Source organism: Lingula anatina, chromosome 5 (genome assembly GCF_051362555.1).
Source record: "Lingula anatina isolate TDL-2025a chromosome 5, LinAna3.0, whole genome shotgun sequence".
NCBI lineage: Eukaryota > Metazoa > Brachiopoda > Lingulata > Lingulida > Lingulidae > Lingula > Lingula anatina.
The window spans coordinates 12,349,659-12,370,217 of record NC_141771.1 but is presented as its reverse complement, the minus strand read 5'-3'; the positions used below and the strand labels follow the sequence as shown (position 1 = coordinate 12,370,217).

At 36.2% G+C, this 20,559-nt stretch overlaps 1 protein-coding gene across 4 annotated transcripts; it reads right to left on the bottom strand.

Moving 5' to 3' along the window:
- Positions 1-1,053: 1,053 nt before the first annotated feature.
- On the bottom strand, positions 1,054-20,525 carry LOC106156597 (uncharacterized). Of its 4 annotated transcripts, XM_087013367.1 has the most exons (8): positions 20,344-20,525; positions 12,286-12,524; positions 11,091-11,252; positions 9,340-9,555; positions 6,929-7,066; positions 3,793-4,785; positions 3,399-3,503; positions 1,054-1,691 (listed from the first exon to the last, which is right to left on the bottom strand). In XM_087013367.1, exons 2-8 carry the CDS (start codon positions 12,491-12,493, stop codon positions 1,648-1,650), a joined length of 1,866 nt encoding a protein of 621 aa, XP_086869493.1. In that variant the 5' UTR covers positions 12,494-12,524; positions 20,344-20,525; the 3' UTR covers positions 1,054-1,647. The 4 variants fall into 4 exon arrangements, with proteins under 4 accessions (XP_086869493.1, XP_023931512.1, XP_086869494.1 ...); XM_024075744.2 differs by lacking the exon at positions 9,340-9,555; XM_087013368.1 differs by lacking the exon at positions 11,091-11,252.
- Positions 20,526-20,559: the final 34 nt, after the last annotated feature.

Below are 20,559 nucleotides of genomic sequence, written 5' to 3'. Positions count from 1 at the left end.
AACTCCAAACATGACCTGACACACCTTCTGGTACAGTATACAATTTATTTAAACATTTATTCATCACGTAATATATCTATAACCATTACTTGGGAAACATAATTAAATTGTTGAGAACTTAATCTTATATAAGTTCACGAAAAGATATCTATACATCCATTATGATCACAGTTATCACACCTGCCCGTCTTACTTTGGATTATCCTGTGTGTGAACACACAATAATATTGATGCAATACACCATGACATGATTTAATTTAGTAGTGTGTAAGGCAATCCAACAGCTCAGGTGACCTTGACACCGATCAAGAGGCTTCCAAGTCTGTGCACTCCTGACAAATCTTTCAATATGTTTTCAGGTGCCCTGTATGCACTATGTGATAAACTTAGTGCACATATTTTGATAACCTTGAATACCTGTGACGGACACTGTAGCAACTACAGGTAGGTTTTTATCGAAAAAAATGGAAAATTAATACAACAAACTACTTTGTTGGACACTGTTCATGACCTATAGTTATTCAAAGCCACCAAGACCCACCCAAACAAGCAAAATTTAAGTCCTGAGTAAAAAAAAAAAAAAGAAAAAAAGGTGTTTGTCAATGTCTTTGATAAAAGGTTAATATTAATTTGCAGCAATTCTTCTTTAAATATCAAATTGACACAAACTGGTAGACTTGACAAATCTTAAGACTTAGAAGCTGTTCTGATTTGTTTTTTATAGGTCTTGCAGCAACGGAAGACTGAGGCACAGAAAATACTGATCCATTATTATGTCCATTTCTATATAAGCCACTTACGAAAAAAGAAAACTAATTTACAATCAGCAGAATCAGGAGTTGCTCAAAATATCAAAATCACAATCTATGGCAATACATTGTTGTGCTCACATTAAATTGCCTGTGTAATTTTCCATTTCAGTCGTTGCAAGTTAGTTTAAGCCTGTCTTGGGAAAGCGCCATCTACACACAAGTGTATTGGAGTAAGATGACACTCACCTGCTGAAAAGCATTTTTCATGGGTGTGTAACATGTATATTTCTTTCGTACACAGTTCCGCATACTAAAGATTTATTATTAGTATTTTACCTTCAACCCCAAGTCTTCCAATACTGACAAAAAGTTGGTCATCATAAAAAGAGTGATTATATCTTAAATAAATAATTTCCTCCTCATGTCCCTCATCTGCCTCATTTTTTCAGTTATACTAAATCATTCAATTCTGCATCTTAAGATGTTCTTTCATTTTACATATATATATTTATATATGTACTATTCCCTCGTTTCCTCTGTATTTGTTCACACTCATTGGCCTTACTTCAATTTCCAATATTTTGGTTTCAGTTTCATTTAAACCAAACCATTCTACATATCTTGTATCTAGTTGTTTTGATCCATTTTATTTAATTGAATTTTTCCTTCATTATCTTCTTAGTTTTCTGCTTTTGTCTCAATTTGTCCACTTGACTGATTCCACATTCCCTATTCCCATGAAACCCCATGTCTTTGCTAGTTTCCCAGCAATATAAAATATCTTTATGCAGTGCATCCATTTTGAATTATGAGCATCAGTTCGTTTTTCACTGCCAACACACAAGACTTAAGTCCTATGTCACATGATCATCACATGACAGCCACATGATCGATACTATCGAGGAGGAGGAGGTGGTGGAGCTTGTTGTCTCATGTTTGCTGTAAAATAAAGTGGTATATTTAAATATTCAATGTTACAGACAAAGACCATAATTTACTACTTTTCCAACAGGTCTTGAAATTTTATTATTACTGATATTAGTAAAAATTGTCTAAATCAGTTTAAGAAAATTCAACTAAAAAAAATTACATCTTTGGTAAAGTTTACATCACTCTGATCCTTTTTTTTTTTGCCCTATATGATATAGAATTAAAACAAACAAGAAAAAAATATCCTAAAATTAAAACAGACAGTTTCCTTTTTAATTCCAAAATGGGTCATCAATCAACATACAATTTGTAATGCAAATTTATGAACATTTATAATCAAAACCAACAAGAAGATACCCCCACCCCCCATTTATCAATGTCCATCCTCAAATGTCAGCTCAACCCAAACCCATGACATAATGTTGGTTTGTATTCAATCATCATACATGGGTAATTTTGCATATTTAATGCAAACAGGCAAACCCAAGGACACAGGTTGTATTTTCTTCTCCTTAGTGAGCACATATATTTAAGTAGCAGGAAGATGTATGCATTTGCTACCACTGATCGTGTTCAAATTAAATCACTTTTTAAATCCAACCATGCATTTTGTGAAGCAGATTTTCAATACAAAAGCCTATGGCAAAGGTAAGCATGATATCAGTATGCCAAACACAAAGAAGGTGAAGAAGTTATTTGAATTCAAAGCAAAAAGAAACACAAAACAGCCAATGAATGTGTGATACAAAACAAGAAAAAGTTGAAAAAAAAAAAAGAAGAAGGGGGAGGGGATAAAATGTTAAAGCTTTTATGTTTAAGAAGTGGCATTTGACTAGAAGTTCTTTACAATTAATTAACATTAGAGTGTAAAACAAAGCTTGAAGACAAAAAGCAAGGAATACACACGAGGAAGTCAGAAAAACATTTTATGCACCAAAACAAGAGAGCATTTAACATATACCTGTATCTGAGGGATCAAAATCAAACCCTGAATTGAAAGTTTCATACTTGTCAAGGGTTTATTTATAATTTATAATTTTTCACAAAGTCAACTGACTTTTCAAAAAAAAAAAAAAATTGTATGCACATTTCTAAATATCATGAACAAAAGATTTCTTGGTGAAAATCTTTAATTTTGTCCAAATCTGATGAGCAATTACCATCACTCAAACATTTTCAGAACAGAAGCAGTTAAATCGTACAGAAAAAGGCCCAAATGTTATCCAAGTATCCAAGTACAAGCAGTCACAGAGAGCAGTACATGCAGAGAAGTCTGAAGTGATTCACAGTGAAACATAAATACTGTACACAGTAAGTAAATAGATCGCAGAGCAAACTACCTAAATATAGTACAGCAGCAAAGCATTCACTTGTAACAAAGGTAATTTTTTTTATGTTAAAAAAAACTGTGCCTATATTTCAGCCTCAGGCAATGCAATATTTAAAACCTACAATGCTGCAAACTTTCTTTGTCAATTTAATGTTTTAATTTTCTTAACACCCCCCCCTTAAAGATTACAAAAAAGGCCCACATAACAGAATAAAAAAAAATAAAAATAGAGAATTATATACATATATAAAGGATTTAGCTTCCATGCGTTCTGCGTCAAGATGCTATCACAATGTGCCAAAGTTCCAAAATGTTATTTTGGTTGAAAACCTTTAGTCGAGACAAATTCCTAATAATGAAACCCCAATGCAAGCTGGGATACCTACCAGGATTCCTTGGGTTTTTACTAGGATAGGTACGTGTAACTTTCTGGAAAGGCTCTGGAGGTGGAAGCACATTGATATTGTGGAACTCAAACCGGGATTCAAAGTCTGGAAAATAATTTTTAAGCATTCAACTTGACTATCATTTGTTTAGGAATCCAGGCAAAGATCAGGACTATCTGGAAGTTGTTCATCTGTTTACTAACTTACTCCAACCAAACAATTATTTTACATACAAAACTTGTTACTAAATAAAAACATGATAATTTTAATATGGGGGTCTCAAGTACTAAAGACATCTGTCCATACTCTTTACAATACAGGCTAGTGGGACTAACAGCTATTACTTGTCTAGGATAACACTATATTACATTATTGTATTACCCATGGCACATACCATCATTTACTATTCCTGAAGTCCTGGCCGCGTTCCTTGTGGGAGGGGGTGGGGGAGGGGTATTTCTCACTGGGGGTGGGGGAGGGGGTGCTGAGCCTGCAGCACTTCTCTGGGGTGGAGGAGGGGGCCTGTTAGAGGGGGGTGCTGATGGAGGCGGCGGCCGTCCTAATGTCCCCGTGTTTGGTCTATTTGAGGGGGGTTGTGTAGGGGGTGGAGGAGGGGGTGCAGTAGCAGACCTAGGGGGAGGAGGGGGAGGGGGTTGAGACCTCGCAGGGGGTGGAGGTGGTCCCGGCCTAGAACCTCCATCACTGCCTTGCACAGGAGGTGGCGGCAGCGGCCTGTTCTGCATATTTGGGTTAGCTTTCCTACTCCCTCTGTTCATTGGACTGGGGGGCGGAGGGGGTTTATTCTGACTGTGTGAAGGTGAGGCTGGGGGGCTGGCCACTGGGCCATTGGCCCTCATTTTTGGACCTCCTGGTTTCTTCTGTGAGGGTGGTGGTGGCGGAGGTGCCGCATCCGCCCTCATAGGAGGCGGTCGACTCGTAGGTGGCGGCGGAGGTGGTGTGTCTAATCTTCCGCCAGGTTTATTTGTTGATGGTGGAGGTGGTGGTGGCGCGGCATTGGGCACCCTGGCAGGTGGCGGTGGAGGCGGCTGTCCTCCCGGCCTCCCTACTGGTGCACTAGAACTATCACTTGTTTGTCTATTAAACTGAGGCTTTTGTCCACTAGGTGGCGGTGGTGGCACACCTGGCTTTGAAGGTAAAGATGGCGGCCCTTTACTAGGAAGTGCGGGCCTGTTGTCAATAGTTCTATTTGCATTAGCGTTTATTGTATTATTATTATTTACTGGAGCACCAAACCTCGGTTTAGAGGCTGAAGAGGGTGGAGGCGGAGGACCTCCTATATGATTACTTTGTCCGTTTTTGTTAGTATTTGTCTGTGTATTAGGTGCTGGCTTCTTGAATCCTGAGGGCTTTAGTGCAGGTCCACCATCTGGAAAGATACAAATCAATATTACATTAATTGTTATTTTTAGATAAGATCCTTACTCTACCAACTATGAAATTTCTTTTTTCTTTTCATTTTTTTTTTTTTGTGTTGCTTATCTTGTTCATTTTTTATATAAACAATGTAGCTGAAGCATTAAGTCGACACATGCTAAAACAGGTTATCACAATTTCCATGGCCTACTTCCTGGTTCCCCTGTCTGTTGCTAATGACAACCATCTTGTGTACTGATCCGTAGCTATCATAGGCAATGTACATGTGGCAAATTCCCCATCAAATGATGAAATCTTATCTACAAGATTGACAAAACAAAGCAAGCCCCTACCTTCTGATCCCCCCTTTTCACTCAAATGTGGATCCTTTTATGTTAATATGCCCATGCGTCTTTCAAAATTGCCTTAAAAGTTTTAACTCTTCAAAAAATTGGATTAAAAATAGACACTGCCAGTTTTTTTTCAAGCAAGGTTATATGTGTCTATGTAACTCATAATACTAGAGCCTTCGATACACAATTATCAATCTTTTCTTTTTTTTTTTTTGATTGTTCAAAAAACAGGCACAAAACTACCCAACATCTCAAAGTGGAAAAAATTCACACGACCTATTAAATCTTACCTATTGTTCTTCGTTCTTTTAACCAAATAAATGCACAAAATCATATCTACATCTTGTTACTATCCTTCAGAAGCAGGAAGTGGGCCACTAATTGTGATAGATCATGAGATCCCCTTGGGGTTACCATTATCCAATCAATACAAGCTCACCCCATCCTGACCTCATTGTAAACACGGTTGATAGCAGGGCATGACATGAGTATTACCATGTTATACTAGATGGCTGACAGACTACTACTGGGCCCCTTCTAACACAGCAAATTTCAACTAAATGCTAAAAAATTAATAAATAGATTAAGCTATACAAAAAAGAAAAAGAAAAAAAATCTGGCTGGGAAAAGATTTTAAAATAGCTGATGGTATGGTGCACGTGTTAAATAAATCCTTGATCATCAAATTCAAATCAGTAACAAGAAGCATATACATAATTTTCTCTATTGTAAAAACACCTGCACGTATTGCTTTCAAAGTTTCTGCCATTTCACTGTCAGTTCATAGATATGTGTGAAAGTTAAATACTAATACAAGTAATTAAACATGATGTATCATATACTCACATATCACACACTTATATAATGAATATATGTGACTGAATAAATTATATCAAAACACAAGAGTTGCACCAGGGCCAAGCCAAGTTACTTCTCCCTCTGCAAAATCTAGATCTTAATTTTGCATGTGGGAAGAAAATATATCAACATATCACTTCTCAAATATTTGGAGGTAAATTGACAAAATATGTCATCGAGGGGAAAATCTTGTGAAATGCTGTCCAACAAATCCACAGCTCCAGAGAGTAGCAAAACAGAGTAATGCTTGACTCAGAGACTAGATCCACTGTCTACAGACCCTTATCTAGGTCAAAATAACCATTTCACCATCTTATCTAGACACCAAGGAAAAACTTATTTCATAATGCTCTAGACAGATAAACCTGAAAATCCTCTTCTTACTTGTCTTACTTCTCAGATATCATATAGCTCATGATCTTGTCCTAGGTCTGCTTATCACTCAAAACTTCCTCCCTAATCACATTGAAACCTTGTTATTACCAGGGCACAGGCAGTGTATCTAACCTTGAAACTATGACGGCATGTTTTGGTGAAAATGACTCAAGATTGGATCAAGTTACGTAATTGCACTTTGACTCTTCTGTGACAGCAACTGTGGGGCCTTGGTGCGATAACTTGCTTTAGGGCTATTGGAAGTAGTTTGGGGAGTTGAAAATACGCACAAAAGTAATTAATGACCCACATTCGTATTTCTCTACCCATACATCTCACTTACCATCTAAGGCCACATTCACAACTAAAGTTGATCTGCAGACTAACAGATTCGCAGATCAAATAATGCCAACCCACTTGAAAGCTTGCCATATTATCTATTTAGTGTCTATGAGGGGATTTTGCGGCAATCTTTCAAGTGGGTCGGCCATATTTGATTTACTTATCTGTTAGTTCACGGATCAACTGGTTGTGAATGCGGCCTTATTGTATAATGTGAATGCTACTCACTTCCTACAGGTCTAAGCTTTGGCATTCCACCAGCAAATAAGCCGCCTAATCCGGAAGGTGCTCCACCCCCAAAACCTCCACCTCCTCCTCCTCCTCCTCCTGGTCCACCACTGCCTCCGCCTGAGTTTGATTGGCTGGCTGTAATAGAGGTTAATGTCACACAATGTTAAAATTAAAGACATTAGAAAATTATTTTAAAATGTGAAATTGTTTTTTAAGGCTGAGTGCAATGTAATAGGCATGCATGAATGGTGTTACTGTATGAAATAAATATCAGCCGACACAGTAATGTAACACGACATTTTGGACCAAAAAGGACAACCCTCCTTACAAGGGAGACATTATCATTCACATTAAACTTCGAACACTTCTTTCTTGCATGTGCAAAAATTACAGGTTAGACTGTGTGAATATAAAATGTGCTGCAGTTTACATTTTTGTAGAATAAAGAGTTGTGTACTTCTAAGATTGAGTAATACAAGTTTGACATCAATATTACCCATTAAATACTAAGACTGTTTCTAACTACTAACTGTAATTTGAAATGACGGTTAATGGTGATGTTTCTGATTTCCAAAAATCTTCATGTTCACAAGTATATACCGTTAGTGAAATATATGATGATATATCTAGCAAACATGCAAGCTGGATTAATACACCCATGCATTGTGCTGGTTAAGCCCATCTATCTACATTTCTCTAATGACAGCATTATATAAAGAAAGCAAAGCCAAATTCTGAAAAGCATTTCATTGAACAAAATTCTGTGCATCACGAGGCCCACCATCTAAAATGGAAAATGAAAAAAAAAAAAAAAAAAATCATAAAAAATATGTCATGTTAACTTATAATAAGCACTTCATTTTCTTCTTCAAATCTGGAATAACAAATGCAACCAATATTTTAGTATTTATTAATTAAAAAATTGATTCTCGATATTCTTAAAAAGGGGTTTAATTGTCTACTGCTGCCGTGTTTCCAGATAATTTGGATCTGCCCAACTTGATATTACCCATCACATCATCAAAGAGGAAGCCAATCATAGGGCACATATCAATTGAAACGGTCTACGACTCTACGTAGAGCGATCCAAATTGCAGGAACTCTGGCTGAATGCAAGGGCATGCCTCCTCTTGGTATTAAGTTAAATACAGAAAATTTGGTGATTATTGCAAGCAGGTTGGAAACAAGAGTTGGTGTGTCATTCAATTAAGCTGATTGCACTCCGCGAGTCCCCACAGAGTTGGATCTATGTAGATTGGTGGTGTCTATGGGAGTGGTGTCTAACAGTAAGAAACTTTCCTCTATTTCTGTGGTACTAAAGAGCAATAATACATATAGAGCATGTGATTACATTTACGGTGACAGTCTTTGATGAACTTATTGTAAACTGCAGTCCAGCTGGGATGGGCCGTACTAATTTAGTTCAAATCCACTTGACTGAATTTAATTGTCAAAGATAAACCAATCATAAACCCAGCAGGTAATTCATACTCTGGCAACTCATTACAGTTTACAATTGCTGAAGGACAATGTGAATGCATCAGTTGAGAAAGCCATGCATTGTGCTGTATATTAATCTGATGTTTGATCTAAAGGTTGATGTGCCACATATCCATCATTTTAAAAATATTTTGAAATGCACTGTGACTACAAAATGCTACAGGAACCCGTATCACACCTCTTTGGGCAGAATACCTTTAGATTGGCCAGTTAAGTATCTTCATGGACAGAATCAATTTTCTACATACTTTTTGTGCAGCCTTTTTTTGTCTTTTATGTTACATCTGATATAATTTATAGCCCACAAGTAGTTACTTCATCAAACACAGTGATATCTGATGAGACACAATGCATCCAATGAATCACCAATAAACTCTACAATACGACGACTGAAAATTAAGCCTAATTCCACTGCCACTGCAAACTACAGAACACCACTTAATACCTCATTCACTGTATAATACACTTGGCATTCAAAAATAAAGTTGGAAATAAAGATAAATATAACAACAAAGTATACTGGCATGCAGGACTGCATTTTTGCAAACTGGGAAATAGAAATTAAAACTGAAATAGTGGTAAAATAAAGAACATCTTAATTAGCAGACATGGAACTACAAAAGGGACCATATTCAAATTACGCTGTTCTTCCATTTTTTAATGGAAAAATATTAATTCTATATAAATGCATGTAATGCTCTTTTCAGATTTATGTAAGCATGTATGTGTTTACAACATACTGACAGTGACACTATAAGAAATTGCAACCATATGTTCTGTTTTTTGCTTCATAACGTCCAAAATCATCTTTCAATACAACACAATTGATTATGGTCCCCTTTACAGCTTCCTCAACAAGATCACGCCCACAAACGCCACAAACTCTACAACTGTTGCATTGTGGGTACCAGGATACAATCCCGAGTCAGCCATCCGCGCCAGGTCACTCTCGCTGTAATTAGTCTTCATGGATGTGTTAAAGGACCCATTATGTTGCGCACCCTCCGTCGGAGTGCTTGGTTTTCTAATGTGTGGAGGTTTCACTGGAATGCTAGGTTTTTCTGAGGTTGGGGGTTTAGACGTAGGGTTTAATACCACTTTTATGTTTTTTTGAGATCCTACACCTGAAATTTTGTGGAGGAAATTCTTGAAAGTCAGTGGTAAAAATCTAGTAAATAAAGCAATATATGTAAAAATATACGTCTTGAGAAATGAAATGAAATAAAAAAATACATGTACTAAAAGGTTACACGACATGTACTTCACAGATTACACGGAAAATGAAGATAGCTGATAAGTGTAAAAAGATAAATGTTTGTATAAAGTTCTAAAAACATTTAAGTATAAAAAAGCTAACAATATATAGAACAGCATGTAACAAAAGTAAATTCACATATATTGAAATAAACAATATATTTAAAGCAGGCATGAGATCACCTATTTTGGCAAATTGTCTAAAAAGAAATAGTTTACAGTTCTTCAAGATTATAAGTGCCTTAATTTTCTCAATGTTTGTTAATGTTTCAAGCTTAAAGATTCATATCCAGTGGAAGTGTTCATTAAACTGAAAACTTCTGTGAAAAAGACATTTGTGAGCCTATACATTCTAACACACAAAATTCTGCAAAAAGAGAGATAAAAACATCAGAGCATACATAAAGAAGCAGAGATGTAAATCTATTGCTTTTGCACTGAAATGTGAAATTTTTAATAAGCTGAAAAGCTTGGCATGTGGGTTTTGAACAGGGCTTCCTTGTAGCTGAGAACTTGCTGACAATATGTTTTATACAAGCTTCACATTTTATCAAGTACAGAGATGAATAAATGGAACATTTTTGCTATGTTTTAGTTGGATTCTTGGGAGTTTGGAATCTTTCTTATCATGGATGCAAATGCATCTTTTTACTTCACTCATTATTGCACTATGTAGGCACATTTAAGGTTGAATCCAGGTCTCGGGCACTTGAATTAGGCAATCATTTATAGAGATTAATGGTCTTTGTTTCACGTAAAAATAAAGTCACGATTCCAGTCAAGTTGAAAGGACAATCTCAACAGGTGACCTGATTCTAACTGCCTGACACAGACGGCAAATTTTAATATCACTGATGCGTGGTCCAAAGTTCGTACACCATCAGATAATCTTCCTATGCCGAGGTGGTAATCACCAGACTACCACCTGAGATTAATAATGCCAATTATAGTTATCCTAATTTGACTAGAAACACACCAATAATCCTAAATACGAAATGAATCCTAAAAAATCAATTGTTTTCCAGAAATTTTCTTTGCCCATTGTCAACTCGAGCAAACAATTAAATGTGAATTCTGACAGAGCATCAAAAGAAGCCCAATACCAGAAGTCAGCTAGGTTATCAGCCACACAGTGAAAGGTGACTTACTGACAAAGTAAGCCATGAAGATATTTTGTGATGACATTTTATTGCCAGTAGAAATTTATAGTCAGTTCAGGGCAGGAAGCAATAGGGTTTCTTAAAGCTACAGACGAAAGATCAGCAGAACTACAAGAGAGGAACTATGGGTTATAACCACTAACATCAGCTGTATGTACAGAAGATAGTATCTGGAAAACAGAAAGTTAGAACTGGGTCAGTCTTAATTCAAAGCGCCATCTATAAAACAAGCAATTCATCAGTACCATCCTCTGCCTCCATGCTCTTTCTCTGCATCCATGGCACAGGGGGCTTGACAGGCTTATGGTGGCTTGCTACAGTTGAAAATGGTTTCAAAGCCCCCTTTGGGGTCATTGGGGCTCCACCCATATGACCTATATTATTGCCTATGCCTCCTGATTTTGGCCCTATGTGAAGAGGGATTAAATAGAAATATTATGCATTTTTAAACATCACATTCTGTGAAAATCAGACAAGAGAAGATGTTCATAATGATGGGAGATTTGCCAGAATATTATCTTAGTTTTAACTCCCACGCAAAAGAACATATCAACTACTAAAGTGTAGTTCTAAAAACATAATTCTGATATCATACAGAACAAGTCATACACTGGAATATTTCAAACCCTGAAACAAAAAAGTCTTTACATAATTATAAAAGTATTCTGTTACTTCATGTTAACTGACGGATAAAAATGTCACTCAGGGCACATTCCCATAGACACCTATGTAGTCTATGTAGATCTATTTAACTTTGTGGGGACTCTTGCTGAGTGCAATCAGCTTAACTTAATGACACGCTTCCTCCTGGTGTTGAGTAGAATCTACAGAAAAGCTGGCAATTACATGAGTACCTTGGAAACAAGAGGGGCATGTCATTCAATTAAGTTGTACTCGGTAAGAGTCACAGCAGAGTTGGATTGATGTATTGCAGACGGCTGGTGTCTATGGGAAATCGGGTTTTAATTGCCAGAAATACTCTATAACATAAGCACAAAACATAATTCATTTTGACAGATGAAATATGTCCCAATATATAAACTCCCATGTGTTCAGTGCTGTTAAGTGACACCAACTAGAGTATGTAGTGTCAAACTTGTGAACTTTACTGCAAATCAGCATGCAAGTTAGATCTATAGTTATCAAAGCAGCACTTTTGATTTTTTACATGCATGCCATTTTTATTCAAGAGATGGGTCATTTTACTAATCAATTTTATATAGTACTATTATTCGATCCATTTCAACTGTCCACATAATACCAAATACTACTACTACTTGATTTCCAAAACACATCTTTTTATCTATAATTTTACTATGTCCTAAAATTTATTCTACTAGTATATATATAAATATACAGCATAGACTTGTGACCTATATATCAAAAACAGGTCACAATGACCTATATATCAAGATCAGGTCACAATGACCTATATCCTACCTTTAGAATCAGCCAAAGCAGGAGCACTCCTGTCATTAGTAACAGTCTTCTTCAGTTTCTTGCCTTGCTGTATAGAACTAAGCAGTGCGCCTCTACCACCAGCACCACCGCCTCCGCCGCCTAATTTCAACTTTGGTCCCCCTGAAGGCGGGGGTGGGGGCCCTGGCGGGGGAGGGGGCCCCGGAGGGGGCGGCGGGGGAGGGGGCATCTTGGACTATAAAGGCACCCCTTTGATGCTTCTGAAAAGATATAGATACAACAATTTAAGCATAGAATTGAAAGTGAACAATGAAAATCCCTGAAAATGCAAGCAACAAAGGCGGGCAGCTCAACATAGAGGATGCAGACATGAAAATACAACACCCAAACATTGAGATTTCAAAATAAATCTGCTAGACTTTCATAAGATAATAAATATCTTTAAACTTAAATCTTGGGCTGGTAACATTGGATAATCCATATGCCATGCCTTAAACTAGAAAAAATGTTCACTGGTTAACTCAATCAACCAGAAGATCACTGATGAATCAACAAGGGTAGATTCATCCAAGTTAAGGGAATAAACAACTCTTATTTCAATGAAAATAGAGTGAAAACTTGACATGTCCCTATAAATGATTAACTTGCACTGTGTCATGATAGGACAAAAAGGGAAACATCTTAGACAGAAGCTCCCATCTGAAGATCAATTTTCATCACTGATGAGCAAAAAGCTTGTTCTCTTTTACCCAAAAAGCTTGTTCTGTTTTGTTAGGTCCATTAGTAGCTTTTAGGTGAAGAGACCAATGCCATTTAGAAGAACTTATACAAATAAACACCGTCACTGTTGTGTCTCCATGGAACTTTAACTGGTGACACATTAATTGCAGGGGAAAGAAAGAACTTGCACCCTCTTTCTCTATCTTTTTATTTCTCTCTCTCTCTCTCTCTCTCACACACACACACACACACACACACACACACACACACACACACACACACTCATCCCTCCCTTAAAAAAGAATGAAAATTCAGGACTATGAATTGCAGCCATACACTCACTTCCAAATAAAATCTTTGCTAAATAATCCTTATTTGTCTAGTGATAATCATTAAACTGTGCAAAATTTATACAAGAACAAACATTAACATGGTTAAAAAGTTTCTGTTTGCTGATATTCTCACCTTATATGCCTATAAAAAAAGCAATACTCGATTTAGCCCACAGCAGGCAAAATATGAAGAATCTTACAAAACTGAAGCTCTGAATCATGGGGTTAAGATGCACATAAGTGAGGTGCAAATGAAAGGAAATGACAACATCAGAAAATTCTGAGTACATTTTGAAGAGATCTGACATATGTATGAAGAGTAAAGTTCTTGTGCAGGCTGCGTTAACAATGTTAAACCCTGGCCTTTCTTGCATCATTTCCTCGCAGTGACATAAAAATCTAAATCTGTCAAGAGTTAGTAAGAGGAAACAGGCAGTGCGTAGGAAGGAAGAGTGACCCATGTTTCACAGCAAAGTGGAAAAATTGTGACGATTCCTACTGGGGTAGGCTAGCATATTTCTAAGCATTCACCCCTCCCCCCTCCCCCCAAAAATTCATTTTTAATAAATATACTATTACTTTGGCTTTTGCTTGTAAGTTGTACTGAAATGAGGAAAGGGGGGGGGGGGGGGGAGAGACTGGTGCGAATCATACCTAGCCCCTTAAAATGTGTCAGTAGTTTAAGTGACTATGCAATAATTCCCAAAAAATGACTGCTCTACCTGATTATAATATATACATGCTCACACATGCACATGTGCAAGCACGCGTCTACTCCCAAATGAGCAACGTGCATCAAATCAAAATCATCACCAACGAAGTCATTCAGTTATGAACACAGAATGCATCTAATATTTACAGAGTTTCTAGCAACATGTTACACATAATATGCAACAATCTAAAGGCTAATTAATTATACAATATAAAGACATTGCATGGATTGATAAAGTATTCATGAACTATAAGAAACAGTTTCAATATTGCTGTGGTATGGTCTGAGTCACATTTAAACCATGAAGCTTCCTAATTCTACTTTCTATTTCTCTTCATCCTTTTTCTCTACTAATTCTACTAGGTTATAAATCTTTTCTGTCTGTCTGTCAGATTTTTTATAAATTTGTTTTGTGCATGTGTGTGTGTGTGAGAGAGAGTTAAAGCTCCACTGTAACATGGGATATCTGATCACTTGAGTATAACTCTCTATCATTCCATTGTTTCATGACATCTATAATTTACATAATTAATAAAATTTAATCCACTGGACTCAGCCAAGATGGAAGATATAGCATTTGATCACATGGTATTTTTCTTTCTGTATACTAGTACAGTACTTATATAGATCAAGAAGTAAAAGTTAAATTCTCTTCTTATATACTGCAACACTGATGCATCTTAGCATGGTTTACCCTGATACAATCTGGACGTTTACGCTCTCGCTTACCTGGGGGAGGATACAGCCTAGTATGCCGTATAAGGCGTGGAAAGCTAGCAAACAAACAATATCTCTTTCTCTGCAAGTCCACAAACTTCAACCCTTAGTGCTGAGTGCCAAGTGGGGAGACAGAGGGTACCAACTATGAAGAAGGTACTGTATATCCCTGGACGGGGTCGAATTCACATTCTACCGTTTTGTAGGGGGGCACTCTGACCACAAGGCCATCCGGTCAGTTCTATAACAAGAACTACAAGATTAATCTTCATGTAATGAAGAGATGTTTCTGTGTATATGGTGGTTTCACTTCCATATCTGAAAGTAACTAACTTTTTTATTCAAATATTTGATCAGTGTTATTAGACAGCATTCTGCGCAAGACTCTTTCCAAGATAGACCTATCAGTAAAAGTTTCGAAATTCCACATGTATACCTAATTCACAAGACTGACAACTAAACATCTATGTCTATTACATGCAAGGGTTTTTTATTAACTGTATCATTTTTGCTTATTTTTCCCAACTAAAAACTGCTACAGAATTTTGAGAATTTAAACTGAGTCATCCATGTATCAATCTTAATACTTCTCCCAGCTATAATTCTCAATCAATAATTGATGTCCTAAACAACATACTATGACCATTTTCACTAAGAATTCATCAGTAACAAAATATTACATTGTTTTTTCCCTTATACCTCCATTTCAAACATGGAAATTAACTTCAAAAATACATTGTTATGACATTCGTTAGGTACCACCTGCATTGTCATATGGATGTTTTGCATTGTAAGTCAAGATTTTAAACCTAATACATTTCAGCGTTATCAGTACGTAGTACTTAACCTAACAACAGTCTGACTTCATCCTAAACTGCTTTATTTGCCAAGCACTCACCGGCTACCAAGTGACTCTAAAGAGACCCAGAAGTGGAATTATACAATGCAAGAGTTTGTAATCTCGGTGATACAGGTGTACATATAATATATCATCAAATGATCAAGAATCGATATTTATAAATTTATACATTCCATTTTTGAGGAAGAGGCCTAAATGACATGTTATTTAATCTAGTTATTTTGTTGACAAATTTTCGTGATGACTAAAATGAATAAATTATCTTAAGTTCATCAATCTGATGTTGAGAAAATAATGATTTATAAATAACGTTTTCAAGAAATGAAGGTACAAGACATAGGTTAACTAATTGTGGAATCAATATGAAACATCTAATTAAGTATAATAATAAATACAACCATTTGCCAAAAATTTATTTACTGTGGAAATAGTTGCCAGCTTTTCTGTGATTCAATTTCCTTGAATAAATTGCACAAAGACACACACACTGTTTTAACACATGCTTTGAACTAATTTCATTTTCCTATGCACTGATGATGCATACTGACGCGGATAGAACAAAAAAATTACAATACATATGTCCTCATTATCTTCATATTTATGGTGACTATGACAATGGAAGAAAGACCAATTTCAACAGAAGAGATGTATACATTTTGAGCTAATTGCAACCAACTTGGTCCAGTTTATCAATAATTATGTCTGAATGGATAACCAGCTGCAAGCCTATGAAGAATCAATACTCTAATTAGCAAGCTGTATTAGCATCACAAGATACCAGTGGCTATTATAAGCTAATGGAGTCATCTTGGGAAGTAAAACATTGTGATGTTTATTTATGCCAATGCAAATTAAAAGTTGAGAGCAGCACATGTAACCTGACCTGTGAAGAGCATTGAGCACCACTTCTGCAAGACTGTACTTGTGTGTGTGTGTGTGTGTGTGTGTGTGTGTGTGTGTGTGTGTGTGTATGGAGGGGGGGCAATTATCACTATTCTCTACATAAAGAATAAAATCCATTTGAATTTCTATTCACACAGGAAGAGAGTGAAACCGTCCTGCGTGTGTTTCAGAGATTAATGAATTGCAACATTCACACTGCTGACAGTGAAGGTTCAGTTCCCAGTAACCTGTAAATCACAGGGTCAAGGAAACATACAGAAGACATCAAGCTTATTAATGTAATGAAGACATATTTGACAGATAGGAAAACTCAGCACAGAGGTCAAAATCAGATAGGACTTTTCACAGGGCAATTCAGAAATAAGAAGAGTTACATGCATACTTACAGTTGCAATACACAAAAGATGTTGCCAAAGGTTCATTCAGGTATAATCAGCACAGAATAAGAAACTTTTCTACCCCCCCCCCCCCCCCTTCTACTGTTGATTTTAATCATTAACTTTTTAACTCTCAACTTAGCACGGTCTGAGATGAACTTTGTAATCCCTGCAACTTTGGAGCTGGTATTTAAATATTTACACTCGCTTGACATGACTTTTCTCCCATGAACAAATTCTGAGGTCTTATCACCATAAAAGGTTACTTGCTGTTAACAGGCTTGAGATCTACATCTTATTCTCAAGTTAATCTAGCAATTTCACACTTTTTTTTAAGTGTTGAGCAGGGAGGGCAACTGGTGGACAGTTAATGTAATGGTAGTATAAGTAAAATAAAAGCTACAAATGCATTAAATTTTCCACAATAACCGATACAGTAAAGGAATTTTATGTTCAACTCCTTTTTTGTTTAGACATTTAGCCAAATCTCTTCTTCCTAGGTTTGGGCAGTAGTAAGATTCCACAGCATTTAACAAAATAATTTCCAAGAAGTTTTACAGGTCTACACGTACAAAATTTGGGTGATCAGCATTCTAATTTTGTCTATGATTTTGTAAGAGAAATGTAACCAATTTGCCTTAATTTGACACACTGGCATAACTGATATAGCAATTTATGGACAATCTATTGGAAATAACAACACACCTTTTCACTGAGAAAAGGCACGTGCATTCAAAAAAACATTTATCATTTCATCAAACAATAAATTGCCTTTTAAATAATTTTCTATCAAGAGATCTAGGGGTAATTTGGAATGATTAAAGGTCAGCATTAAACCCCCGTCTTCTTTACATTTAGGATATTTTAAAACTGAATTATATTTTGAGACAAAAATTGTAGGATAATTCTAAATAAATCAAAAATTGCATTCGCGATGTCAGTGCTGACTATTAAAATGACCAATATTTCAATGTGCAAAAATGACAATCACATATTGCTATATTTTAATGTTAAAAATTGCATGCAATACAGACTGAAATAGAAACTTGAATTGTTAGTAAAAGGCCTAGGTGCGGTGGTCATTACCATTTCCTCATCTGATAGAATCATCTACATTAATTACTGTTGTTATCTGCTGTACATCATAACTTATCTTAGCAGGCCAGGACCATGAGTAACATCAAATTGCATGAGTATTTATAACTTGATTACCAATAATTAACTACCAGTAAGTATATCTGTTATCTTTGTGATCATAGTTTGGTACTTTTTTTAGAATCTTTTGATAATTGTCTGCAATATACACATTTTAGAGAAAAAAGTATAAACATAAACTAATTAAACTACAGCCTTATTGAAGTTTCTAAAGATGAGAATCACTTCCTCCAAACCAAATTTTTTACAGATGAGTTTCGCCTTTGTCACAACAGCATAAATGACCATAGGTTGTCAGGTGTTGCAAGGACAATTATAACTCCAAGTTGGCAGAATTAATATGAGATATATTTATTAATAAGGTATGTTACTCACTTATGCATTGTAGAGAAGATATGTCATAAAAATATGAGATTTTTCTAAGACATTGTATTAAAATTTATCAAAAGTTTATCACAGCTGAGAGAACTTGAAGGTAAAATCCATTATTTCATTTGGGTTTGGTTTATAATAAACTATTGAGTACTATATCCTGGACTGACCAAGGTTAAGACTAGTTAAGACTTAATCACATCACAGCTACTGTCTGGAGCTGTTTTTATTTTCATGCTTACCTTAAGGCCACAGAGACTTAATTGCAATTCCCTTGTATAATATCTCAACCTCAGTTCATTATGTGATACTGATATTAAAATTATTTTGATATGATATAATATAATTATATGATGTGATGCAGGAGAGATATTCAATCACTTGCTACCTGATGTCAGGCAGAAAAAAACTTTTTGTTTAAACCACTGATAGAGTTTAAATATAAACTATAACTGTGATAGATACACCCATAAAACTGATAGGATTATTGATTAATAATCTATCACATTAATCAGCCTTGTCTTAGGGTCATGGGGAACAATACATGTCAGGCCATATATATAGGTAAATGATAAAACTTCAGCCTCGTCTTTGTATTTAGTTTTTTCACTAATTACCATATCACTGCACAATATTTCAACATTTCACATTACCAGATGTTAAATATATTAATTAAGGACCAGGTATCTATTGAAAGAACAGTCCTGGGCGAAACAAAATTTTCTGTATTTATTAAATATAATTCAATGCAGAGAATCCTTGCGTACTGGAATCAATTACAAACTGCAAACTACAAACTCCTCAATCCAAGGCCATGTGGAGTTCTCAAATGCACATGTATCATATAGACCTACTATCATGACATATCAGTCATGTTTGGAATATTTACTATTGTCTGTGGGCTTGTCAAGGGCTGCTCTCTTAAATAACATAAGACCTAAATAAGAGACACTTGTGGCAGATATATCAACCTTCCCCTTTTCACTGGAATCAATTATTTCATAATAACTACAGAATGCAACAGCTGTTCTGCCACATGAGACATCTATAATGATGTTGCATTGGTATTTTTGTCATTTCTATGTTGAAACCTTATACTCATTTTAAAATGTTGGTTGGATTCAGACTTCAATGAATTTTGGCAAGTCACCTGTTTCCATGATGCACAGAAATATAAACTAGACAAGACTGTATCTAGCAATTCCAAACAGGTGTTCTTTTTTATGAGGAAGTGGACCTCCCCCCCCCTCCTTAGGTGACCCAAATTGAGAGATGTCATAGAACTTAGATCAGGATTTGATTCAAGGAGGGACTAGCCAAAAAGGAAGTTCTTTTTATCCCCCCCCCCCTTTATCAGGTCTGCCCTAAAGTCGGTGATGACAAGAGGTCATCCAACTTGTTAGGGAACCTGTCCTTATAAACAGACCCAAGTCAAGCATTTCTTTAAGACAGTGCAACTGTGTTGAATGACTCAACAGATGACTGTAATGGAAAAGTTTAGTTAATAAACTGCTCCCTCCTCTCCCCTTACACACACAGTATTCAACTGTACTTATTTCTATAATTCACTAATAATAACACAACTCTAGGTCAATAATAAGTGGTATCAAAGATGTCACTATCATATCTTACAATACCCTACCATCACATGTCCGGTGACACAGTCAAGGTGTCATGATTTGACATTTTGACACAATGTCCACTTAAAAGTAAAGCTCTTCAGACTGCAGACTGCTTCAAGTATTTTAATCCCAAATAATGACGAGTCCAATCATTGATCTCATGTCAACAAAAATGTGAAGGGTTTCTGAGCGAAGGAAAGTGCAATGGCAATAAAATAATGCCTAAGATGGTTTGTATGGGAGTGACCACCAGGAGATTGAAAAGTAACCCGCAGAATTAGGTCATACCAACTTTGTCCGCTTTACTTACCGATCAAGTTGAACTGTGTTGGTACTTCTCAGCGAAGCACGGCGTTCATCTTATGCTTACTTTGCTTCCGCTTTCACTCCTTACTGCTGAAGTCGCCCTTTGCTAGAAAACCCGGAAGAAGGAACAACATCCAAGCACTCCAAAAGTGGATCGAGCAATTACCTGTAGAGGGATAGGTGAAATTGACATATGAAAGGACCGCAGAGAATGAATTTT

Coding starts and splice junctions, on each gene's coding strand:
- LOC106156597 (XM_087013367.1), bottom strand. CDS start 12,493: ATGCCCCCTCCCCCGCCGCCCCCTCCGGGGCCCCCTCCCCCGCCAGGG. Junction 7,067..9,339: donor TGACTCGGGATTGTATCCTG/GTACCCACAATG, acceptor CCTCTATTACAG/CCAGCCAATCAAACTCAGGC. Junction 3,504..3,792: donor TTCAGGAATAGTAAATGATG/GTATGTGCCATG, acceptor ATTATTTTCCAG/ACTTTGAATCCCGGTTTGAG.